The following is a 26,597-nucleotide window of genomic DNA, read 5'->3' as shown; positions in this document are numbered from 1 at the left end:
GTCGGTTAAGCGTCCGACTTCAGCCGGGTCACGATCTCGCGGTCCGTGAGTTCGAGCCCCGCGTCGGGCTCTGGGCTGATGGCTCAGAGCCTGGAGCCTGTTTCCGATTCTGTGTCTCCCTCTCTCTCTGCCCCTCCCCCGTTCATGCTCTGCCTCTCTCTGTCCCAAAAATAAATAAAAAACGTTGAAAAAAAAAATTAAAAAAAAAAAAAAAAGATGGCTTTAGTTAGAAGGCTTGTTTTGATTTTTGTTTATATGCCATATTTGATAGTAATTTAGAAAATGTCTTAGATTTTTCAACATTTGTAGTTTACTTTCTTCATGATACCCTTGGGGTGTTTGTCTATTTCTTGATTTGTTTCAGTCTCTTAGTCACGTTATTTTTATTTCTAATCTTATTCCTGCTTTTGACATCTAATTATTATATCTCTCTTAGTAGTATTACACCAACTTTGAGGTAATTTATCTTCCTTGTTTAATTAATATTCTTTTAGTGATTGTCTATATTAATTCTTGTGGTAGAAGCTGGATATAGTTGATGAATAAAACAGACAAGTTCCTTGCCCTGATGGAGCTTACCCAAGAGTTTATTTCATCATAAAATTTGAAACTGATCCCCGTGTACCACCGCCTGATCATTTCAAACATAAAATTGTAAGATTCCAATGCTGAAATCCTATAGGGTTTATATATTCATCTATAGGCATTGTAGCTACTCTGCTGAGCTAAATGTAAGTGAAGAATGAATGATAGTAGATACTTAAAAGCTACTGCGTAGTGGACTGGTTTGTAACTACTGGACACAATGCAAAGAAAACTCACTGAAGTGTTGCAGCATAATCGTTGACTTCTGGGAAATAGAAGCAGATATGGGATAGATCAACTTGGCTTGCAGCAATTGGAGAATGAATGACTTGTTTTAGCAAAGGCATTACAGGCTTGTGAGGCTTAGTTAGCCATGAACAATGACCACACTTTCAAAGGATGACATACAAATAATTAAACTCAGGTCCAAAAGAACTGCGAGTGATTTTGCAGACCTATAAATGTATGTCTGTGATTAGAGGGAGCATGTGTGGTTTTTTTTCTGTGTTCCTATTTATATTTTATTTGGCTACAGTATTAATAGGTATTTAGCATTCGTTCAGTAATTATTCATTAAGGGCCTTCTACATGCCAGACATTACTGTGGAGAGTGGGGTATAGTCAAGGACCATATAAAGATACTGCCCTTAGGAGTGTATATTTTAGTGGACACAGACAATTAACAAGTGAATGAATAAGTAAAGTATATACTATGTAGAAGTGTTGACTGCTTATAAGAAAACTGAATCAGGCTAAGAGTTGAAAGAATAACAGCAGAGAGGAATTGATACTAGATGGGTCAGGGAAGGCCTCACTGAGAAGATGAGAGAGCAGATGTGAATCTCTGAAGAAAGAGCTATCTAGGGACTGAAACACTGCAGAGGTCCTGAAGTGGAAATGAGCTTTGCAGCAAGAATAACCCCAGTGAAATATGCAAAGGGAATAGTGGTAGAATAGGGACCAGATCATTTGAGGCCCCATAGACTATGATCAAAACTGTGAATTTTACTTCAAGTATAATGGAAACCTTTTGGAAGGTTTTGAGCATGGGGGCAATGTGATTTGCATTTTATTTTATTTTTAATGTTTATTTAATTTTGAGAGACAGAATGTGAGCGGGGCAGGAGCGGAGAGAGAGGGAGACACAGAATCCAAAACAGGCTCTATCCAGGCTCTGAGCTGTCAGCACAGAACCCGATGCGGGGCTCAAACTCATGAACCATGAGATCATGACCTGAGCCGAAGTCAGACGCTTAACCAACTGAGCCACCCAGGTGCCCGTGATTTGCATTTTAGATGATCACTTTGCTGCATGGAGGGTCAACAAGAACAAGCCAGAGTGAAAGCTCTCAATCCAGTTAAGAGGGTATTGAGATACTTCAGGTAATAGATAAATGGTGGCTTGAAATACAGGAATGAAAATAGTGGCATAGTTCCTTAATTCAATATTACTTATGTCTTTCCATATGTTTATAAATAATGAATGGAGAGAATTTCAGAAATTATTTCTCTTCTGTTAAGGTGATATTCAGTAGATATATTTATGCTATAAATAAAGGACTCCCAAGTTTTGTAGAACTGCATTATTTAACATTGTAAAGGAAGAGAGAGCAAGAAAATGAGAAAATTTTCACTGCTCTGTGGAGGCTCACGGATAAGGTAGAATAATTTGAGAGATTGTCATGGGTATACTAAATAGAGAAATAATGTGTCCCTCTTTCCTTTTCCTTTGTGGGCTTGAGTTAAGAAACAGTTTTTGATAAATCTGGCCCTGTTTTCCCCCACAAAATACTACTGTTGCAGTTTGCAGTGAAAATATTTTTTAGAACATCTTTATCATCGTCACTGTCATCATAATTATACCTCTGTGAAGATAAGGGTGTTTTAAACAATTCTTTAAATATTAATAATTCTAGGGAAACTGAGAAATTAAATATGTGCATGCTTTCTCTTGGCACTAATGATTCCAAAAAGTCAAACTTCATAAAACACAGCATTTACAATGTTTTGATGTTATTAATATGATTCATTATTAAACCAAATAGGGTTGTTAAAAAAATAGGAATTTGTAACTGTGTGCCACTAAATCTCTGTCACTCAAGAGAACCTGGAAAGCATTCAAGGTTCAAGTTTCTATGTTTTTAAAAAAAAATTTTTTTTAAGGGAGCCTGGGTGGCTCAGTTGGTTAAGCATCCGACTTCAGCTCAGGTCATGATCTCACACTCCTTGAGTTAGAGCCCTGCTTCGGGCTCTGTGCTGACAGCTCAGAACCTGGAGCCTGCTTAGGATTCTATGTCTCCCTCTCTCTTTGCCCCTCCCCTGCTCACGCTCTGTCTCTCTCTGTCTCAAAAGTAAATTTAAAAAAATGAAAAAAAAATTTTTTTAATGTTTATTGTTGAGACAGAGACAGAGTGTGAGCGGGGGAAGGGCAGTGAGAGAGAGAGAGAGAGAGACAGAATCTGAAGCAGGCTCCAGGCTCTGAGCTGTCAGCACAGAGCCGCCCCACCCCCCCCCCCCCCCCCCCCATCCCCGTGAGGCTCAAACACAGGAACACCTGAACCAAAGTCAGATGCTTAACCAACTGAGCCACCCAGGCGCCCCTCTATGGGTTCTTTTTAAATTTCTTCTTGAAGTTTGTTTTCTCTGTACTTTATTTAACATCATTTTGTCCTTAAATCTCATCTTTGTATTTTCATACCTTTTTTTCCCTCCATTTTTCTTGAATACTACCTGGAGTAATTTTTTCATATGGAATGCATGGATGGTAAATGTTTTAAGTTCTTCTCTACTAAACGGTTTGTTTCTTTTCTCTCATTGTTAGTCATCAGCTGCTGGCTCCTTGGAAATCTGGTGAGCCAGTATGAGGGAAGAACAGAAGTTTCTGCTCAGGGGCCACCTGGCTGGCTCAGTCAGTGGAGCCTGCAACTCTAGGCTCATGAGTCTGAGCCCCATATTGAGTGTAGATTACTTAAAAAAAAAATCTCTGCTCAGACTGAACCTCAGTGCCCACATACATGCTTTCCTGTATACTCTCAGCCACATTTTCTGGTAACTGAGACTCTCAGCTGGAATTTCTTGTGTTCTTATTCTTACTCCTTTGTAAGCAGCCTGTTTCGGTTTTCTTTTGTTTGTGTTTTAGGTTTTTAGTTTTTTGGTAATTTTTATTTGTTTTTTAACTCTGGAAGTTTTGGGGTTTTTTTTTTTTTTCTTTATTACTGATGTTCTGAAATTTCACAGGTATTCTCAGTGAAATTTAAGTGAAAACTCCCTATCTTTTATTCTAGAAGATTCTTCTATACTTTTTCTTTAATTATTTTTTCTTTTACATTTTCTCTCTTTTCTGTTGCTGGAACTCTTACTAGAGACACATTGGACCTCTGAGTCTATCCTTTATGTCACTGAACAGTTTCTTTCTTATTTTTCATCTTCTTATCTTTTTGTTTTACATTCCACAGTATTTCCATAGCTTATCTTCCAGATCACCAGATTGGGTTTTAGCAATGGCCAGTCTGTTATTTAATCCATCACTAAATGTTTTACTTCAGTAATATTTAATATCTCTTTTCAAAGCAATTTACTCTTTTATGGATATAAGATACTAATTTGAAAGTTGTCAAGTCCTCTTCTGCTTTCTGATTTACCTCCTTCCTCCAAAAGCCAGTTGTTACTTGTTCATCTTTCTTCTGTTTTATTGCCCCCCGTGGTATTGGATTTGTTCAAATGTCTGACAATCCTTGGTTATTGGTGTATGTTTGTGAGGACTGAGTTGAATAATATAAATGTTATAATAGTATAACAGTTTGGTAAACTCACTTTATTAAAAAAAATTTTTTTAATGTTTATTTATTTTTGAGAGACAGAGCACAAGCAGGGGAGGGGCAGAGAGAGAGGGAGACATAGAATCTGAAGCAGGCTCCAGGCTCTGAGCTGTCAGCACAGAGCCTGACGTGGGGCTCGGACTCACAGACCATGAGATCATGACCTGAGCCAAAGTTGTACACTTTAATGGACTGAGCCACCCAGGTCGCCCCTGTACATTCACTGTAATTGAACAAGAGTGTTGCTAGTGGGCTGTGCATACAAAGATGGTTTATGTCAACAGGCATGTTTTCCAAAGCAAGGAACCCAGAGGCAGGCTTGAGACCTCCAGAGAGAGGTTGAGGAAAGATTAAGCACTGAGTATATTTCATTCCTTGGCATAACTGTCCCCCTCACTGGCCTCCTGGGTTCTGTAGTGTGATCTGCTAGTACTCTCCTTTGCTTCTGTTGGGACCTACCACCCACACTGAGATATATCTCAGGCTAGTAGTTGTTTTTCTTAGCCAGAGGGCAAAAATGGCAGGTGGTGGGCCCCTTATGCTCTGTGTTAATGGAGTTAGAAATGGTCATCTCTGCTGTTCTGGTTTAATTAATTATCCTGATGTCATTATTATATTTGTTGACTCTAAAGTTAGTGTTTTCTTTATTTCCTGGGAAGGCTTTTCCACTTTCCTCTGGTGTTTGAAGCTGCAGTGATGTTTTTGTGTCTTTAATTGTAATCTTACCTGTTTTCAGCTTTCTGGTTTTCTCTTTGTCTCATTTCTTGTTTTCTCTCTCTTCTTATTTCAGAGGCACTTTAGGAAGCAAAAGACCTTTTTTTATTCAATCTTCTGTTTTGAACCAGTAGTTTTTTTGCTTGACCTTTCTTATGTTAGTATCTGTTATAAACTCAGTCAGTGTTTACCCCTAATTTTTTTCCTGGGGAAGAAACCCAAGTCACTCATCTTCTTCTGAGGCTTTTCTTTTTCTTTTTAATTTTTTAAAATGTTTTTATTTATTTTTGAGACAGAAAGAGACAGAGCATGAGCAGGGGAGGGGCAGAGAGAGAGGGAGACACAGAATCCAAAGCAGGCTCCAGGCTCCGAGCTGTCAGCACAGAGCCTGATGCGGGGCTCGAACTCACGGACTGTGCGATCATGACTTGAGCCCAAGTTGGACATCTAACCGACTTAGCCACCCAGGCGCCCCGAGGCTTTTATTTTTCTATTTGTGAAAATGTCCCCTTATTTGAATACAGTTTTTAAAAATTGGACTTCTTTTGTTTTATGGTTAAGTGAATTTCATGGAAACAACACAAATTAAAATCGTACCTCTGTGGCTCTATAAATGAAATAGATTATTGTAAATAATAGGAGATTATAGTTTATGGTAAATTTATTTTTTCTTAAGATTATGGAATGATATAGTTCTTCTTTGGTTGTGTGGAGGGCTTTTGTATTTTAAGCTCTTGGCTGAGCCAATTAACGAAGTTTTGTTGAACTTGGTTCATTTCATATCTCCTTTGATAAGATGTGACACCATGGCATTTAATGCTAATTTCAGAACGAAAATGATTTTGAGGTATGTTGTTTATGTATATAATTTATGGATAGAATAACACAAAATAATAATTTGTAAGGTGCAGGGTATATTTCAAATGGCAGCATAAAAGTCGTGGCATCCTGTTTCTATTCTTGGAAATTCTGTTAGAAAAATATAACCATTTACTCTATTTGATGGAGTTTTTGTATAGTTAAACTGTTCCTTATAGATATGCAGAGATTAACTTATTCATAAGAAGGCCAGTGTTTTAGGGTAAGAGTCTCATCTAGATGCTATATTTTAAGTAGCTTTTTCTAGGGCACCGGGGTGGCTCAGTTGGTTAAGCATCCAACATCAGCTGAGGTCCTGATCTCACGGTCCGTGGGTTCGAGCTCTGTGTCAGGCTCTGTGCTGACAGCTCAGAGCCTGGAGCCTGCTTCGGATTCTGTGGAATCCGAATTCTGTCTCTCTCTGCCCCTCCCTGACTCACTCTGCTGTGTCTCTGTTTCTCTCAAAAATAAATAAACATTACAAAGAATTTTTAAAAAATTTAAGTAGTTTTTTCTGTGTCTCCTTTTCTACCTGGGCAAACCAGAAAGTAAATCAATTGCTCTGATACAATACCTGCTGTTAGGGCTAATGAGTTTCTGACTCATGGGGTGACACTTCATGAAACATCAGTTTATCATGTTTATTATGCTGAGATTTTGGAGTTCCCTAAGGTAAATAAATACTTACAGAAATGTCAGGGAGTAAGGTACGTATCTAGTAAAAATTTTGATCTGTTGAGAGAAAACTTAAAACTAGCTGTTATTCCTCTGTGAAGTCCCCTCGTTCTTTATATAATCTCCACGTGCATGTGTGTGTATAATTTGTCCAGGTTACTATGTGTACTTCCATAATTTGATTCTTTTGCTCCCCTTACAACTTAGAGATGGGTATTTTTAGTTTTCTTTCTAGATCGTAAATTACTTGAAACTTGAAATAGTACGTCATATCCCTCACGGCACTGGTGCATTGATACATTAGCATCTATGTGATAAGGATGGAACTTGACCTGTCTCTTTTGAAATGTTGCTGGCATGTAATAGGTGCTGAAGTGTTTGTGAAATGAATTAATTGCCAGGGAATTATTCCCAGGTGGAAATTTATATCAAGCTGTTCAAAGAGAGCAGCTTATATAAATGACCAGATCTGGCTCCCTGGGACTGATTTTTAAGTTTGTTGGTCTTTTATTTAGTCCTCCTTTTTAAAAAAATTATACGAATAGTCTGTGTTCATTGTTGAAAACTTAGGAAATAAAGAAGAAAAAAAATTATTCATAACGTCACCAACTAGAAGTAACATTTTAGTGTATATATACTTTCAGAGTTTGTTTTATGTAAACATACACTTATTTATCCCTCCTTACAAAAATAGAGTTTCATGTTTTAGAAACATGTATACAGTACAGTCATCGATGCATTTTTTTTTTCCTTCTAAAGTTGAGTTCGTGCATCCTGTTGCTTTCTTACGAGCTCCTAGAGAGCTGTCTCCCATTCCTTCTCTCCTGTTCTCTCTCAAACCCAGTCTCATCAGACTCTCACTCCTACTCCCTGCAACTCTTGTCAAAGACTTTGACCTCTTTGATAAATATAGCAGTCAGTTCTCAGCTCACATCTGATTTGACCTACAGAACTGTTTGAAACTTTTTCCCTTCCTTACTTTGGGCTGCTTTTCCTTCAGCCTTACTGCTGGTCTTACTCAGTCTGCTTACGGATTCCTCTCCATTTGTGTGCCCCTAAAACCTGCAATCTCTAGGGCTCACTGTTTGGACTTCTTACCTACTCTTACTCCTTAGGTGATCTCATTCAGTCTCATGGCTTTACATACTGTCTATATATACTCGTGACTCCTAAATGTTATCTCCAGGTCAGACTTTTCCATTTAGATATTTAACAGACATTTCAAACTCAATGTATCCAAAACCAGTCTCCTGATACCTATTACCCTCAATAAACAACTGCTCCCTCTCTAAGTCATTTAGTGGCAGTTTGGCAATTTAGGCCAGAAACCTTAAAGTCATTTGCAGTTTAAGTTCCTTGGAACTGAGACAAAGCAGACAGACAGAAATTAGCAAGCTGGTAGTTCATCAGGGAGTGCTTTTAGGATCAGCAGCTCCAGAAGGGAAGAGAAGGAAGGACAGAAGGACAATTTAGGCTGCAGTAGGCCTCAGCCAACCCCATAGTGAGCTCTGAAGCACGGGTAGCTCATTGTGGTTGTCCCAGGTTGGGGCAAGGAGCCACAAGACTGAATGATGTCACTTGATAAGTGAATATAGATAGGCAGTTTAAGGACTGAACTCAATGAACCACAATGTTTATACCCCCATATCAACCAGTCATTAAATAGAAAACTGCCCTGGGAAGGGGGCCTGAGCTTGACTTTCTTTAGCCAAGGCAACTCCTCTAACGAGTCTGACAGCTGAGTGCTGTCTGCCAGCAACAGCCCCAACGTCCACGAAGTAAGTCCTTCACGTCTGAAGGGGGAGCTGCACGTGTATAGCAGTGTTTACTGCATCATCTTTAATCCCTTTTTCATATCCCTTATGTAATCTGCCAAGCAAATTATTAGTTTTCCTTTCAGAATACATCTAGAATGTGACCAGTTTCAAACTACCTCCTCTATTACCACGTTGGCCCATACCACCATCATCTCTTGCCTAGGTTATTGTTATCTCCTCTTAACTGGTCTCCTGATTCTCTCCTGCACCTTTCTTCCTATTCTTCACATGGTATTTAGAGTAATCCTTTCAAACGAAAGCCAAATGACATGACTCCAGTCCCCTGGTTTCTCCTACCATTGAGAATAGAATCCTAAAGATTGCTGCTACTTACAGGGCCCCCCACAATCTGGCCCCTAGTTGCCTCTCTGATACTACGGTCTTCCTTGCTCATGCATTTCCAGCCACCTTTCAGTGACCTTTCAGTCCAGTTTTGTGCTCTCTCTCTTGGCCTTGCTGTCTGCTATTCTGACGTCCTCCCCACTTTGTCAGTTCCTCCTCTTCCTCTTCCTTCTCTATCAGCCAGTCCAGTGGGTAAAAAAGACGTGTGTCATATCAATATTAAATGACTTGTTAAGGTTACCCAATGAGAATATTATTGCAGAGCTTAGGCAGACTTCGAGCCTTTGCTTCTGTTGATTTCTTTGATTCTGTTATATCTTAGTGTAGAAAAATTAATGTATTTGAATGTGAAAAAATTGTTAATGTTTTTTAAGTTCGTCTTGGTCATAGTTTCTTGTAAAGGATCCTTGTTTAGTGCCCTCCCCCCCCACCCCCTACAGTTTCATGTTGCCTTGTAATAAAATGCATTACTCTTATTGCAGCTATGATAGGTTTGAGGTCCTGCCACCTCATACATGCAACTAATTATTTCATGCTCCTTCTTTCCTGTACAGAGCCTTTCATCCTACTATAAAGGAGGATTTGAACAGAAAATGAGTAGGCGAGAAGCTAGTCTTATTTTGGGTATAAGGTAGGTGAGCTACATAAGTCTTATTTTATTCTGTGGCCAAGCTTGTCTTGAAAAAGGGAGAAAATGTTACAGTAAAGTTTTCCTTATATTTTAAATTATGAATAGGAAGCAGAGGAAAAAATACAAAATTTTTACATTTTAAAAGCCCAAATCCCTAAAAATACCAGGCAAAGATGTGATGTGTCCTTATTCCTTAACAAGGGGCTCTGAGCTCTTATGTTTGAATACAGTACTAAAATTTCAAAGCAATTGTCAAAATCTCCCTTAACTGTGATACCCCATTCTTTCTGAACTCAGTTTTATAATTTATTATCTATCATATTTTCTGTTATAATATAGGATCTATTTCACAGTTCTTTTCTATTTTCACAATTTGACATCTAGCATATTTTATTATAATTGTTTCACCCTAGTATCTATTGTGTGACTTTGGACCACATAGGAGAAAGCTAATGATGTTGTGTGATTGCTCTGTGATAACATTTAACACTTAAAGTTAAGAATATGCCCCCTGCCATTTAGTTGCTAGTCGCTATATTCATTTGTTTACCTTATGTTCCCTTAGAGCCCACTCAAATTTTTGTGGGGGTTGGTTACAGTATGTCATCTGCAGCAGATCTTCTGGTGATTTAATCACCATCATTAAGCAGAATAGGTCATAAAGTCCTGTATTGATACAGTTTTTTGGATCTCTTGTAGATTTGCACATTTTTAAGGCCAAAACATGTTATTATTTCTTTTGACTTAGCAAGAAAAGATAAGGGGTAGGGAGCAAAGGAAATGGTTCGGTTGAGCTTGGTGCTTTATTTAAATATAAGAGATGAAGTTTCTTGGGGCGCCTGGGTGGCTCAGTCGGTTGAGCGTCCGACTTCGCTCAGGTCACGATCTCACGGTCCATGAGTTCGAGCCCCGCATCAGGCTCTGTGCTGACAGCTCAGAGCCTGGAGCCTGCTTCAGATTCTGTGTCTCCCTCTCTCTCTGGCCCTCCCCCCGTTCATGCTCTGTCTCTCTCTGTCTCAAAAATAAATAAATGTTAAAAAAAAAATTAAAAAAAAAAAAAAAAAGAGATGAAGTTTCTCACTGAGAATAGGTTTTAGGTAGGGGAGGGAACCAAAATAGGAAGTTGGCTCTATTTCTGACCATTCTTTGCTTTAATATTAATCAGGATGGCCTTGTTATTTTTCTGGAACTATTATTGGGCCCCCATAGCATCCCATTCATAGTCTTGAAATGTGAATATGGAACTTACTATAAAACCAAACACAAAGGTTTTTGAGAATATCAGTCGATATCATCCAAAGCATTCCTGTTGTTACAACAGGTAATTAGGAGTTGACTTAAGATTTCTGTTTTTAAAGGTTTATCTTGTTAAGCTAGAAACTGTAGAAAATTTCACAAAGATAATTTGCTGGTTAAGCGTATATACTCTCAGGGAGTCTGGGTGGCTCATTTGGTTAAGTGTCAGACTCCTGATTTCAGCTCAGGCCATGATCTGACAGTTTATGAGAGTGAGTCCCGGATCTGGCTCTGCGCTGACAGTGTGGAACCTGCTTGGGATTCTCTCCCTCCCTCTCTCTCTCTGCTCCTCCCCTGCTCACTTGCATGCACATGTGCTCTCTCTCACAATGTAAACTGAAAAGTATATGCTCTTAACAGGTGAATCTATGAATACCAGTTTTACCATTTACTAGCTGCATGACCTCAGTGTCCTCATTTGTAAAATAGAGATAATAATAGTTTCTGTCTGGTAGGGTTGTTGTGGAGACCGATACATAGATAATTTTGCACGTAAACACAGCACTTAGTGCCACAAGATTAGAGAACGCCACTCAGTCCCGTGAACCCCACTTCCCAAGTCCCAGTCACATGCATTCCAGGGAACAGTTTGTATTTCTTGATGTAGGCAACATGATATTTAAAGTTATATTTCAATTTCATGGTGAAATTGTCTGTACTGGAGATACATCCGAGCTTTATTTAATTTTTGTACTGTGTTTAAGAACTAGGATTCTCCCATCCTGTTTAATCTTTAGAATAACAAATAAATGTCTTAGGTATTAACAAATAACAACAAATACCAGCTGAGCCAAACAGATTCTTATCCTGCTTCTGTCACTGAAGCACTGCATTATAGGATCCCAGTCAAGTTATTTTTAGCTTTTCTGCCCTTTAGTTTCTTCATTTTTGAACGGAGTTAGTAATATTTAGGCTTGTTGAAATAATATAAAATGATATGACGATACCTTTTTATAATAGTGCCTACCAAATAACAGATGCTAAATAAATGTTGGCTCCTCTTTCTTCCCGTTTGTATCACAAATGCAGAAGCTAAATATTTGCCCTTTACATATTAAACAGAAAGGTAACCCTTATTTGCTTTCCTCTAGCCTTTTCTTTCAGTCTGGTAGTGTTGTTTTTGACAAGACTCTTCAAGATGTAAATACGTTGCTGTGGCTCCCTTCTCTGTGATCATTGAATCTAAACTACTTAGACTATGTAACAAGTAGGCAAAGGCCCAGTGGAGCTGACTGTTGATGACCTATTAAAAAAATACTCTATATGCTATTAGATGAGTCTATGCATTCTTATTGATTTCTCGAAGCCTAAAGTATTTTACCGAGTGGCCCAGGAAAACTATTGTTCATACTTGTTACTTTCTGAAATGATTCACATTTGAGATTTTCATACTTTCTGAACACTCCTGTGGAATTATGTTAAGCTAAATGTTATTCAAAAGACCAATAGTAAAAGTGATGAAACCAAAACTGCTCCATTTGTCACGAGATTAGAGAACACCACTCAGTCCCATGAACCCCACTTCCCAACTCCCAGTCACACGCATTCCTGGGAACAGTTTGTATTCCTTGATGTAGGCAACGTGATATTTAAAGTTATATTTCAATTTCACGGTGAAATTGTCCATACTGGAGATATATCCGAGCTTTATTTAATTTTTGTACTGTTTAAGAACTAGGATTCTCCCATCCCGTTTAATCTTTAGAATAACAAAGGTACTAAAGTGTATTAAATTCCTAGAGCCTTAATATAGCAGTCAGGAAAAGGGAATAAATTCTGCAGGCACACAAGAATGTTTCCCTTATCCCCAGAGCTCACCACTAGGACTCTGATCATTATTATCTTAAAGGCATAATGTTTTGAATGGCCGTACTTGTACATAGAAACTTTCCTTGCATTTCTTACTTCCTTCAGTATATTTCAGTGGTTGGCAGACTACATTGTACATAATGCTTTATGGACTTTTATGTACAAAACCAAGTGTTAAAGGCAATGTAAGTGATTATGAACGATAATCTATGAGATATAATTATCAAGGATAATTTTCAGATTTTGTCCTACATGCTAAATTAAAGTTTAATATCCAGGGTAAGATGCAACTTACCATTTATACTCTCTCCAAAGAACATAGAATGTCCATTTGGATTTTACCCAACTTACATCTTCATTATCTAGTGGTTCACATTTGATTTGTTTCATGAAATGTTTTTTAAAGCGCCTCTTTTTCCATTTTAAGATTTTCTGCAATACAGTAATCCTTTATAGTGTCAGTGTTTACTAATATAGAGCCATTATTTGAAGGAGTTTACCTTTTAGAGCCATTTTGTTTTGGAGGACTATATAAAATGCATCAAGCACATACTGCATATTCAATACTGGATGCTATTTTAAGATACAAATCATAGCTTCTGCTCTTTAGTATCTACCTTAAGAAGACATGTCAAATACATGCAGAACAACTAGAAAGTATAACTAATAAAGGAAAGAAGGGCTGTAGAGCACCACACAAGAGAATGGGAAATGTAAGTTTGCGGCAGGAAACTAACCATACTGGAATTAAAAAAAATAATGTGTGTTCCATTTCTTAATAGGCAATTAATAAAGTATTCACAGCCATGATGTAATTTTAATGACTTATTTTTCAAAACTTAGTAGTCTTTAGAATCAGACACTGTCTTGATTATCCGGGAAGTATGTACAAACCAAAAAGTAAGTTTGAAATGGTCCCCCAAAGGACTTTCATAAGCCAAAAGGAATACCCTAAAGTCCTTATACTAAAAGACTTTTTTATTATTAAAAAGGTTTTTTTAATTTAAAAAATTTCCCTCTTGTTTCATTGAGATATAATTGACATATAACATTGTATATTAGTTTAAGATGTATAACATAATGATTTGACACATGTATAATATGTACAGATTGCAAAATGGCTACCATAACAACTTTAGTTAACATCCTTCACCTCACATAGTTACAGATGTATTTTTTCTTGTGATGAGAACTTTTAAGATCTACTGTTCTAGCACCTCTCAAATATAAACTACAGCATTGTTGACTGTAGTCACCATGCTGTATATTCCATCCCCAGGACTCACTTATCTTATAACTGTAAGTTGTACCTTTTGACTACCTTCACTCATTTCCCCCACCCTTCTCCTCTTGCCTCTGGCAACCACCAGTCTGTTCTGTTTTTGGGAGTTTGGCTTTTTTAGATTCCACATATAAATGAGATCATGCAGTATTTGTCTTTCTGTCTTTGACTGATTTTTTACTTAGCATAATGCTGTCAGGGTCAATTCATGTTGTCACCAAGTAGCAAGACTTTCTTCTTTTTAATGACTGAAAAATATTCTGTCGTGTGTGTGTGTGTGTGTGTGTGTGTGTGTGTGTGACATTTTTCATTCATTCATCTGCCCATGGACACAGGTTGTTTCCATGTCTTGCTACAGTGAACATGGGGGTACTGATATTTCTTTGAGAGACTGATACTTTTTTTTAAGTTTATTCATTTATTTTTTATTTTTTTATTTGTTTTGAACGTTTATTTATTTTTGGGACAGAGAGACAGAGCATGAACGGGGGAGGGGCAGAGAGAGAGGGAGGCACAGAATCGGAAACAGGCTCCAGGCTCCGAGCCATCAGCCCAGAGCCCGACGCGGGGCTTGAACTCACGGACCGTGAGATCGTGACCTGGCTGAAGTCGGACGCTTAAACGACTGCGCCACCCAGGCGCCCCTATTCATTTATTTTTGAGAGAGACAGAGACAGCATGAGTGGAGGAGGGGCAGAGAGAGGGAGAGAGAGAATCCCGAGCAGGCTCCACACTGTCAGCACAGAGCCCAATGAAGGGCTCAAACTCACAAAAGCAAGACATCGTGACCCGAGCCAAAACCAAGAGTTGGACAGTGAACCGACTGAACCACCCAGGCGTCCTGAGAGTGATTTTATTTCCTTCAGATATATACCTAGAAGTAGAATTGCTGGATCATATGGTAGTTTTATTTTTAATTTTTTCAGAACCTCCATACTGTTCCATAGTAGCTGTACCAGTCTACATTTCCACCAACAGTGTACAGGGGTTCCCTTCACATCTTTCTAACACTTGTTTGTCTCTTGTCTTTTTGATGGTAGTCATTCTAGAAGGTGTGATGTGATATTTCATTGTTGTTTTGATTTGCATTTTCCCTGATGACCAGTGATGCTGATCACCTTCGCGTGTACCTGTTTGCCATTTTATGTTTTTGGAAAAATGTCTAGGGAGATCCTCCACTCATTTTAAAATGAGATCTATCTATCATCTGTCTGTCTGTCCGTCTATCTATCTTTGCTATTGAATTGTATGAGTTCTTTATATATTTTGGATATAACCTCTTATCAGATACATGATTTGCAAATATTTTGTCTTATTCCATAGGTTGTTTTTTCACTTTGTTGATGGTTTTCCTTTCTGTGTAGAAACTTCTTAAACTTTGATGGAGTCCCATTGTTTTAATTTTGTTGCCTAGCTTTTGATTTCAGATTTTAAAAATTACTACCAAGAACGATGTCAAGGAGTTTACCCCCTGTGTTTTATTCTAGGAGTTTTATGGTTTCAGGTCTTTAGTTCAAGGCTTTAATCTATTTTGAGTTGATTTTGTGTATGGTATAAGATAAGGGTCCAGTTTTATTCCTTTGCATGTCAGCTGTCCAAATTTCCCAACGCCATATTGACAAGACTATCTTTTACTTGTTTTACATTTTTGGCTCCTTTGTCATAAACTAATTGACCATATATACATGGGTTTATTTCTGCGTTCTCTCAGAACTGTTTCATTGATCTGTGTGTTTCTTTCTAAGTTAATATTATACTGTTTTGATTTTTATAGCTTTGTAATATACTTTAAATGCAGGAGGTGTGATGCCTCCAGCTTTGTCATTTACCAACATCTTTGGCTGTTTGGAGTCTTTTGTGGTTCCATACAAATTTTAAGATTGTTTGTTCTATTTTTGTGAAAGATGCCTTTGGAATTTTGATAGGTCTTTCATTGAATCTGTAGATTGCTTTGAATAGTATGGACATGTTAACAAATTTCTTCCAACTTATGAGCATGGAATATCTTTCTATTTATTAGTGTTTTCAATTTCTTTCATCAGAATTTTACAGTTTTCATTGTACAGGTCTTAACTTCATTGATTAAGTTTATTACTAGGTATTTTATTCTTCTTGATGTAATTGTGAAAGGCATCATTTTCTTTTTTTCTTTTTTTGGAGAGAGAGAGTGTGTGTGTGTACATGTGAGCAGGGGTAGGGGTAAAGGGAGAGGAAGAGAGAGAATCTTAAGCAGGCTCCACATCCAGCACAGAGCCTGATACGGGGCTTAATCTCACGACTCTGAGATCGTGACCCGAGTCCAAATCAAGAGTCAGATACTTAACTGATTGAGTCATCCAGGCACCAGTGGGGTTGTTTTCTTAATTTCTCTTTCTGATTATTTGTTATTAGTATATAGAAAGGTAACAGATTTTTGTATATTGATTTTATATCTTCCAACTTTACTGAAGTTGTTGATCAGTTCTAAGTTTCAGGGTTTTCTTTATATAATATCATGTAATCTGCAGTTTTACTTCTTTGTTTCCAATTTGGATGCCTTTCATTTCTTCATCTTGCCTAATTGCTCTATGAATTCTAGTACTGTGTTGGATAAAAGTGGTGAGAGCAGGCAACCTTGTGTTGTATCTGATCTTAGGGGAAAAACTTTGAGCTTTTCACCATTGAGTGCGATATTTGCTATGCATTTGTCATATGGCCTTTATCATGTTGAAATATGTTTCCTCTATACCCATTTTGTTGAGAGTTTTTATCATGAGTGGGTGCTGAATTTTGTCAAATGGTTTTTCTGTGTCTTTGGGGAGATCATATGATTTTTATCCTGTATTTTGTTTCGCATTTATGGTGTTTCACATCGATAGGTGGATGTTGAACCATCCTTTCGTCCCTGGAGTAATCCTACTTGTTCATGATGTATGATCCTTTTACTAATATTGTGTTGAGGACTTTTGCATCTATGTTCATCAGGGATATTGACCTATAATTTTCTTTGCTATAGTGTCCTTGTCCGCTTGTGGTGTCAGGATAATACTGGTCTCATAAAATGAATTTGGAAATGTTTCTTCTTGTTTTTTGAAAAGTTTGAGGGGAATTGGTATTCTTTAAATGTTTGCTAGATTTCATTTAAGCCATAGGTCCTGAGCTTTTCTTTGTTGGGAGGTTTTTGATTAATGATTTAATCTCATTATTAATAATTGGTCTGCTCAGCTTTTCTGTTTCATCCTGATTCAATCTTGGTAGGTTGTACGTTTCTGGGATTTATCTGTTTCTTCTACATTTCCATTTTGTGGATGTATAATTGTTAACATAGTCTCTAGTGACCCTTTGTATTTCTGTGGTATCACTTTTAATGTCTTCTCTTTCATTTCTGATTTTATTTGAGTACTGTCTTCTTTTTTCTTGGTGAGTATAGCTAATGGTTTGTCTCTTTTGATTATCTTTAAAAAAAATAACTTAGTTTCATTGATCTTTTGTCATCTTTTTAGTCACTATTTCATTTATTTTTACTCTAATCCTTGTTATTTCCTTCCTTCAGCTAAGTTTGGTCTTAGTTTTTCCTTTTTTTTCTAGTTCCCTGGGGGATAAAGGAGGTTATTTATTTGAGCTCTTTCCTTTTTCTTAATATAGGCATTTATTACTATAAACTTTCCTCTTAAAACTGCTTTTGCTGCATCCTATAAATTTGTTATATTATGTTTCCATTTTCTTTTGTCTCAAAATATTTTTTCTCTTCTGATTTCGTCTTTGACTCAAGACATTTTTTATTCATAGAAGAATGTTTTATATGCTTATTGCTTTAACATGTTTGGTGATCTGGTATTTAACCTCAGAAGATTAGAAGTAGTAAGTAATGGTCAAGGAATAGCTAGAGACTGGAACAATGGCAGCTTGACAGCTGATAGCAAGGGAGGCAGTTCTAAAAGTAAATAGAAAAACTTAAATGGAAAGCATTCTAGAACTCTTTAAAACAAGGGTAAGCAAATCTCTGCAGACCTTAAGAATTTCTTTGCACTTAATTTATACTCATGATAATACTTTTGAGTCCTTCAAGAGACGTCAAATTAGGTTATTTATACCCCACTTTTGAAAGGAAATATGTAATGTACTTTCATAAGCATCCTTTGTCTTCATAATAATTACTAAAAACTATTTATTTTTGAACACTTTGAACACTGTATATGATGTTATGCTAATCCTTTTACTTGCATTAGCTAATTTATCCTTAGAATAATCCTGGGAGGTGGTTTATTGTGTCCATTTTACTTAGGAGAGTTTAAGTGAGCAAGACAGAGTTTTGTAGCTAATGAGTGGTGGAATCTGGATGTTAAACCTATGTCTGAATATCTCTCTAAAAGTACCTGCTTTTTAGCTATTGCAGTGTGGTTCATTCATATGAATTAAATTACTTTGAGTTTTGCAACAGCCATGCTATACTTTAAGTCAGTTGCTATTATCCCCATTTGAGACCCATAAATACTAAGTAGCTTAGATAAGATAATATAGCTATTAATAAGCAATACCAGAATTTTGTTGTTGTTAGTGTTAATTTTGTTTCCTTGCCTGGAGAATGTGCTAGTGAGAAACATTTCCAATACTGGATAGATTAGTTTTTACTGAAATAATTTTAGGTTTATTTAACTTTCTCCTTTAATTTTTGTTTACAGCATAGGCTCTAACAGTTAGGCTTTTCCCATAGGTTTCTCCCAAGCTAAATAAATTATGAGCTATGAAATCTAACAGAAGACCATGGGGGAGGAGAAGAGGGGAAAAAAAGTTACAGAGACGGAGGGGGGCAAACCATTAGAGACTCTTAAGGACTGAGAACAAACTGAGGGTTGATGGCGGGTAGGGGAGAGGGGAAAGTGGGTGATGGGCATGGAAGAGGGCACTTCTTGGGATGAGCACTGGGTGTTGTATGGAAACCAATTTAATAATAAATTATATTAAAAAATTATGAGTTATGAAGAGTTTTGAGATGCTCTGTTGAAATGTAATAATAATAAAAGCTAACTAGTTTGGAACACTTGATCTAGCACTTTGTTGGCTTTAACTGATTCAGTCCTTACAGTTGCTCTGTGAGGAATATGTCTTTCTGAGTCCTGTTTTACAATGAGAAAACTGAAGTACGGGGAGGTTAAAAAATTTCACCAAGGTTACCCCTATCCTAAATAGGAATGGGATTAAAATCTGGTAGTCTAGGAGCTCTGGAGTCTGAATATGTGTCTATTACACACTATATACAATACCTTCTCCTCAAATAACTTGAAGCATAAGTTTTCAAACTGAGTATAATCTATAGACTGTGACTGTCCTACCCTATATATTGTGTTTTATTTTTTAAAGTGATTAAGAATAGAGATTGGCATTACAAAGGAAGAAAAATGCATGTGACATTGAATCAATGGTTTATTTTGATAGTTAGTAAAATTAAGTGACAAGCTGTAATTTCATATTTATCCACAAGATGGTGAAATTCTCATTAGTTTTTAATTCCTTAAAACCCATATAAACTGTTAATTTATAATCTGCATTTGACACTATTTATTATAAGCACTTTAATTTCTTTTTACAGCCCATCTGCTGGCAAGGCCAAGATTAGAACAGCTCATAGGAGAATTATGATTTTGAATCACCCAGATAAAGGTAGGCAAAATTCCTAATTTTCAAAATATGTGGATGTGAATCTGCTCTGAATTTCTTTTCAGTTTACTTAAACTCATTATAAGTGATATATGTATACACACACACACACACACACATACATACATATATTTGAAATGGAAGATTATGTGCCACATGTATTGTGATTTTTCTTATAAATAAATATGCTTTTGGGTTAGAGTTCATTGACCCACAGAAGTGGTGGGTTTATATCATAAGCTTTCAAGAATTGAGTTACTGATTTTTATGTATGTGTACCTAACTACTGTTTGAGGCTCCTAGCATTTTGATTGGGAAAGAGAAAACATGAATTGTAGACTCTGTATAAACTGATTTGGGCATCATGAGTTACGTTGGTTTAACCTTAAACATAAAAACATAAGATTTAGAGGATATCCTCTAAATCTCTGTAATATGTCATAGATAATTCTGTATTTCTTAATTTTATTCTGGAAGGCTCTGAGGCTGAGCCATTTGTTTTTAACTGGCCAGGTTTTTAATGTAAATTTATCTTACAGAAAGACAATTATTATAACTTTAACTACACTACAGCTGCTTGAGAGAGAAAGCCCATATGTTCATTACTGTTTCTTCTCTAAAATAACAGATGGTAGAAAGTTGCACTGTATTTCAGAAGTCAAGGGTGGCGGGGGGGAGTGAAGGGTTTTTTGGATTCTTATTTACAGGATTTCAGTTTTCTAATTATTTTGAAAAAAATTAAAAACAAATTTTGGATTTCTGCACATCCTAACTCACACCAAAGTAGGGCATTCTTTTTGAGTTTTCTTACTTAATTATTTCCTATAAAAATTCTTTTCACTAAACATCATCATTGATTTTTGCATTTGCTATTCTTTAGTATAGTTTAGTATGAATAAACAGAAAATAAACTTTGAAAAGAGGTTTTGCTTAAAATTTCCAAATAGCTTTAACAGTTACTGAAAGATCTACTCAACTATTACTTTGTATTGTGGGGTTTCTGAGTAATTGACTCAGGCAGAAATGTGTTTAAAGTGCCTCCTTAAAGCCCTCTTTCTCCTAAACATCCTTTGTCCCTTCCAGGTCAAGTGTGTGCCCTTCTCTGATTGATTGCAGTGGGATCAGGCACTCAGGTCTTTCAGACGATTGACAAGTTGTTGACGGTGCCTACTGGCAAGGAAACCAGTTCTAAAATGGAGCTAAGAGAACATCTATTTTCAGATACCTGTAGTGAAAGAAAAAAGAAAATGTGTATCTTATACAGTAGTATTCAAAAAATTACTTGATTTGTGTTGAGGTCATATATTTATCAGAGGTGGGATTGTTGATTGCCTGTAGCATGCTTACTGATAATCCTGTCTGGCTCTGTGTAGGAGGCAGGATGTTAGGGAAGGGACCTGGAAGCAGGAGGCTGGCGTTTTTCTCTGGCTTCTGCCTTCCAGCCAGCAATATGGCCTTGAACACTTCCTTAAACTCTCCAAATGTCAATTTTATGTTCTGGAAGATGAAGGGATTTATTTCTAAAGTCCTTTTGGTTATAGAATGTAATATCTTTATATACCTATTCAATTAATGAAAAACCTGTAGTCTGTATTTTTCTTTCTTTCTTTTTTTAACTTTTATTTATTTTTGAGGGATAGAGACAGAGCATGAATGAGGGAGGAGCAGAGAGAGAGGGAGACACAGAATCCAAGGCAGGCTCCAGGCTCTGAACTGTCAGCACAGAGCCCAACACAGGGCTCGAACCCACAAACTGTGAGATCATGACCTGAGCTGAAGTCGGACGTTTAACCGACTGAGCCACCCAGGTGCCCTTGTACTCTGTATTTCTATTCGGATCACTTTTTTTTTTTTAAGTTTATTCATTTTTGAGAGAAAGATAGAATGGGGAGAGGCAGAGAGAGGGAGAGAAAGAGAATCCCAAGTAGGCTCCATGCTGTCAGCACAGAGCCTGATGTGAGGCTCACACTCACAAACCGTGAGATCATGACCTGAGCTGAAATCAAGAGTTGGACGCTTAATCAACCGAGCCACCCAGGTGCCCCCAGATCACATTTTTAAGAAAGATACTTTTAATCATTTTGGATTATTGTACCCTTTAAGAATATGTTGGCAACTGTGTACATTTTGTCCATATAATTGCTCATTCACCCACAATTTTAAAAAACATTTGGAGTTTCAGAGAGTTCATAGACCTCTCAACACCCAGCCATATGCTCACAGTTAAGAACTCCTGTTCTAGGGACACCTGGGTGGCTTACTTGGTTAAGCGTCTGACTTTGGCTCAGGTCATGATCTCACAATTCCTGAGTTTAAGCCCCACATCAGGCTCTGTGCTGACAGCACAGAGCCTGCTTTGTATCCTCTGTACCACCCCCCACCCCCGACCCTCTTCTGCATACATGCACATACATTCTCTCTCTGTCTCAAATAAATAAACATAAAAAAGAACTGCTCTAGTACAAGTAGGGTGAATTAAGGAATACTGGAATTACTGAAGGGAGAATATTCATAGATGATGGAGTTGGGAGATAATAGTCCATAAATCCTGAAATTGTCTCTTGAGAAGGAGGGTTGTTTTATTTTATTTTTTTGTTTTGTTTTGTTCTGAATGAGAAGAAGATAACAGATTTTAAACAAAAATGCCTCACTGTCCTCAGAGAGAGAAAGCCAGAAGTATTGGGGGAAATATGAGAATGGGCAACTCTTAATTTTGTCTTCTCTTTTTCTTTCTTTTTTTATAATTTTTTTTTTAACATTTATTTATTTTTGAGACAGAGAGAGACAGAGCATGAATGGGGGAGGGTCAGAGAGAGAGGGAGACACAGAATCTGAAACAGGCTCTAGGCTCTGAGCAGTCAGCACAGAGCCCGACGCGGGGCTCGAACTCACATACCTCGAGATCGTGACCTGAGCCGAAGTCGGACGCTTAACCGACTGAGCCACCCAGGCGCCCCGTCTCCTCTTTTTCTAATTCTTCACCATATTGCTTTGGCCAGATCAGCACTGACTGTTACATAGGTAGTTGAAAAAATTTATTTCCTCTACTCCATGCTTCTGAAATTCATGAATGTACCCCCACTTTATCCCCAAGTCACTTTTACTGCCAGCTAGTAAAACAAAGTTAGAACTTCAGATGTGTGATCAACTATAATTTGTCACACATTTCATTATCAGATTATGCAAAGAAAGTGACACCAGAAAAGTAGGTGTGGTAATGGATGAAAATACATTTTTTGTAACCAGTTTTAAATAAGCATTCAGATGTGCTTTGGTAAAAAGTAAATTTTGCTATTCAATTTAGGGAGATAAAATCTCAGTTGATCTAATATATTCAGATTAGATTATGTTTTTTTGAAATTGCTGGAGAGGCTAGATGTTTGGAAATAAGTAGTTTGATATTATGCCTAATGAATGAATATAGAAAGGAAGACAGACTAGGTAAATTTGACAAACTGTAGAACCTCAACAATCTCTTACAAACTCTCTAATCCAGTGCTACTCAGAGGATAGTTTGCTCGTGCACGCAGGCCGGCTTGTCACCTGTACGCAGTGAGTTTCAAACAAAAATCAAAGTAAGCATTTAGAAGCCGCTGTAGCAATTTGACATTGTGGTGACATCCAAATGTGTGATACTTTTGTAATTTGTGAAAGTATCGGTCCACTACAAATTGGAAATATTTTAAAAGGTGCTTGTTTACCATAGTTTGAAAGACACTGATCTGATCAATGTTGCCTCCTAAGTCAGGACTGTTTCTGCTCATCCTGGGGAAAATAGCCTGTTAGCTCTCCTGAAAGATTTTTAGTGATGGAGAGCTTTCTGCTTTACAAGCAGCCTGCGGGTAGGCAGCTCTACCTACTAGAAAGTTCTTACATTTAGCTGCAGTTTACCTGCCTTCAGCAGAGATTCTCCGTCTTTTCTCATTTATGCCCTCTTTCAATAAACATTGTTTATTGTCGCTCTTCTTTCACAGTGTTTCAATAAAAATTAAATATTGGGGCTACAGACAAATCAAAGTATACCATTGAATGGATTTCCCCTAATTACTCCCATTGTAGAAGAAGCTAAATTTGACAAATAGCCCTAGTAATAAGATATTACAATTTATTACAATATGTTACACTTAGAAGATGTACTGCAAACATTTATAAAAAGAAAGACATGATCACCAAGAGTCAAAATGGATTCACTAAGAAAAAGTGGTGCTTAATTAGCTTGATTTCCTTTTTTGATAGATGTACTAGACTCATACTTGTTTCAAAGGGCTCATCTTTTCTTCCCCTTATTTCAACAATTTTAATTAGATTTAAGGCTGTGTATTTGAGTTAATAACTTTTTTAGTAAATGTATGATTTTGTTTTATCCACATTGATTTTCCTTGGTAAATAGATGATGTGATATTTAAAACATGAAGAACATGGGTTATTCATCTTTATAGTCTATATAGCTGACACTTGAACTTTTTTTTTCATGAGTAATGAATAAGAAAATGGATAAAAAGCAAGCATACGAATAAAATTTACAGGTAAAATAGAATTGGGATTGATAATACATAATGATCATATGAAATATTTTACATACTTATTGATTGATATGAAACCATCTGTAATTATTCTTTCAGTCATTCAGAAGATATTTATTTAACTTCTGTAATGTGCCAGATGTGGTAAATCTTGGGGCTTTAACTGTAAAACAGGACGACTGGATCTTTGGCTTCATGGAGCAAGAATTCTACTGGAGAGACAGACAAAAAAGAAGTAAACCTATTTCACATCATAGTTAGTGTAGTAAAGGGTGTAAGAAAGAGGCAGCTTTGCATGCAGTGGCTGGGAAGGCCTCCGTGAGGAGACCTGAAGGATGAAAAGAAGCCAGCTGTGTGAAGAATGCTTGCGAGGCCAGGGAACTAGCATAAGCAAAGGCTCTAGGGGTGTTTAATTACTTGAAAGAAGACTAGAATGATGGGGGTGTAATATGCAAGGGGAGAGAGAGCAAGAGATGAGGTGGTGTCCACATTTTGGAAACTGCAGGTGTGCTTTATGATAATGAAATGCTGTAGGTGGTGTGTAATACTTGATTCTAAACACAGTGGGAAGTTTCTGTCAGCTTTTAAGCAGTAGAGTGATGTAATTTACTTCTTAAGAAATTTTTCTTCTCAATCTCTGCTTTTTTTTCTTTTTTTAAATATACTTCGTTTTGAAGTATACAAGCAGAAAAGTGCACAAATCATAAGTATATATCTACAGAAATTTTTACAAACACACCTGTATAACCATCCCCTACGTCAAAAACTAGAACATCACCACACCCCTGAAACCTCTTCAGGAGCCCTTCCAGTTCTACTTCACTCTTAAAAAGAACCACTGTCTTGATTCATAGCATCACAAATATGTCTTGCCTCTTTTGAATGTGTGTAGTCATTTGCACCTGGCTGCTTTCGTTCAGTATTTATCCTTGTGAGAATTATCCATATTGTAATGTGAAGCAATAGTGTGTTCATTCTCACTGATACATAGCAGCCTTAGCAAGGTGGGCTCTGTGGGCCACGAGGGGTTCCTGAGACCCTTTCAGGAGCTCTTAGGTGAAACTGTTTTCCTTTTCCTGTGTGGACATTTGTAATGATGTTGCAAAAACATCATTGGTGTGTAAACTGCTAGTGCCTTAGCACCAGTAAAGGCAATGGCACCAAAGTGTCCATACACCCATATGAGAAAAATGCATGTTGACTCCATCTCACATCATATAGAAAGTTAATTCTTAATGGATTTTAATGTAAATGTGTGATACGAAACAGCAATACATCTCTATATTTCAAAACACAGAGTAGGTAAAGATTTCTTAAATAAGGCATAAATAGTACTTAAGGTATTTAAAAGGAAAAATGTGCCTCTGTTTGTGAGAAAAATTAGCCTGTAGTTTTGCTTTTTTAGAAAGTTAATAGATTTTGCTATCAGGGTCACTCTAGCCTCTTAAAGGAATTGGCAGTGTTCTCCTTTGTTCTCTGAATGAGTTTGTGTAAGATGTGTTACTTCTTGTTTTAATATTTGTAAGAATTCACCAATGAAGCCATCTGGGCTTGGAGACTTCTTTGTGGGAAGGTTTAAAATTACAGATTCACTGGGGCGCCTGGGTGGCGCAGTCGGTTAAGCCTCCTACTTCAGCCAGGTCACGATCTCGCGGTCCGAGGGTTCGAGCCCCGCCTCAGGCTCTGGGCTGATGGCTCAGAGGCTGGAGCCTGTTTCCGATTCTGTGTCTCCCTCTCTCTCTGCCCCTCCCCTGTTCATGCTCTGTCTCTCTCTGTCCCAAAAATAAATAAACATTGAAAAAAAATTTTTTTTTAATTACAGATTCAGCATTTAAAAAATATACACCTCTTCAGATTTTCTGTTTTTCCTTATCCCTAGTTTTGGGTAACGTTTTTATAGGAATTTTTCCAGTTCACCTAAAATTTCAGATTGGCACAAGGTTGTTTATAATATCCCCTTATTACCTTTCTTTGTCTTCTAAAGTTTGTTTATTTATTTTGAGAGAACAAGAGAATGAGAGCGATGGAGGGGCAGAGAGAGAGAGAATCCCAAGCAGGCTCAGCACTATCAGCTCAGGGCCCAACTCACAAACGGTGAGATCATACCTGAGAGAAATGAAGAGTCAGACACTCAGCTGACTGAGCCACCCAGGCACCCCTGCCCTTAATACCTTTTTAATGTTTGTAGTAGCTGTGGTTTTCACTACTTTTTCATTCTCAGTGTTAACGTAATTTGTTCATTGGTATCATCCCCTTTGTTCTATTGACAGGTCATGCTAAAGGTCAATATATGTGTATTAGTCTTTTAAAAACTTACGGTCGTATTTTGTTATTCTGCATTTGTAAGTTAATTTTCTGTATCATGAATTGTTATTTTTATTTCTTGTAACTTTGGTTTTAATTTGCTGTTCGTTTTCTTTCTCCTTTTTTTTTTTTTTTAAGTTTATTTATTTTGAGAGAGAGCAAGCAAGGGAGGGGCAGAGAGAGAGAGGGAGAGAGAGGGAGAGGGAATCCCAAGAAGGCTCTGCACTATCAGTGCAGAGCCTGACACGGGACCCAAACCCATAGACCATGAGACCACGACCTGAGCCAAAGTCAGATGCTTAACCC

The 26,597-nt window shown here is 37.3% G+C and overlaps 1 protein-coding gene across 1 annotated transcript in view; it reads left to right on the top strand.

Annotated features, from left to right (window-relative positions):
* DNAJC15 (DnaJ heat shock protein family (Hsp40) member C15) overlaps nt 1-26,597 on the top strand; it is a 72,389-nt gene that overhangs the window by 33,924 nt on the left and 11,868 nt on the right. The window contains exons 4-5 of the mRNA XM_040448526.1: nt 9,364-9,440; nt 19,397-19,467. Of these exons, the coding sequence (XP_040304460.1) occupies nt 9,364-9,440; nt 19,397-19,467 (148 nt within the window). The remainder of the gene's footprint in view (nt 1-9,363; nt 9,441-19,396; nt 19,468-26,597) is intronic.

This window comes from Herpailurus yagouaroundi, unplaced genomic scaffold (assembly GCF_014898765.1).
Source record: "Herpailurus yagouaroundi ecotype Mexico unplaced genomic scaffold, PumYag 197, whole genome shotgun sequence".
NCBI lineage: Eukaryota > Metazoa > Chordata > Mammalia > Carnivora > Felidae > Herpailurus > Herpailurus yagouaroundi.
Note: the sequence above shows the minus strand (reverse complement) of the source record. Positions and strands in the feature narration are given on the sequence as shown.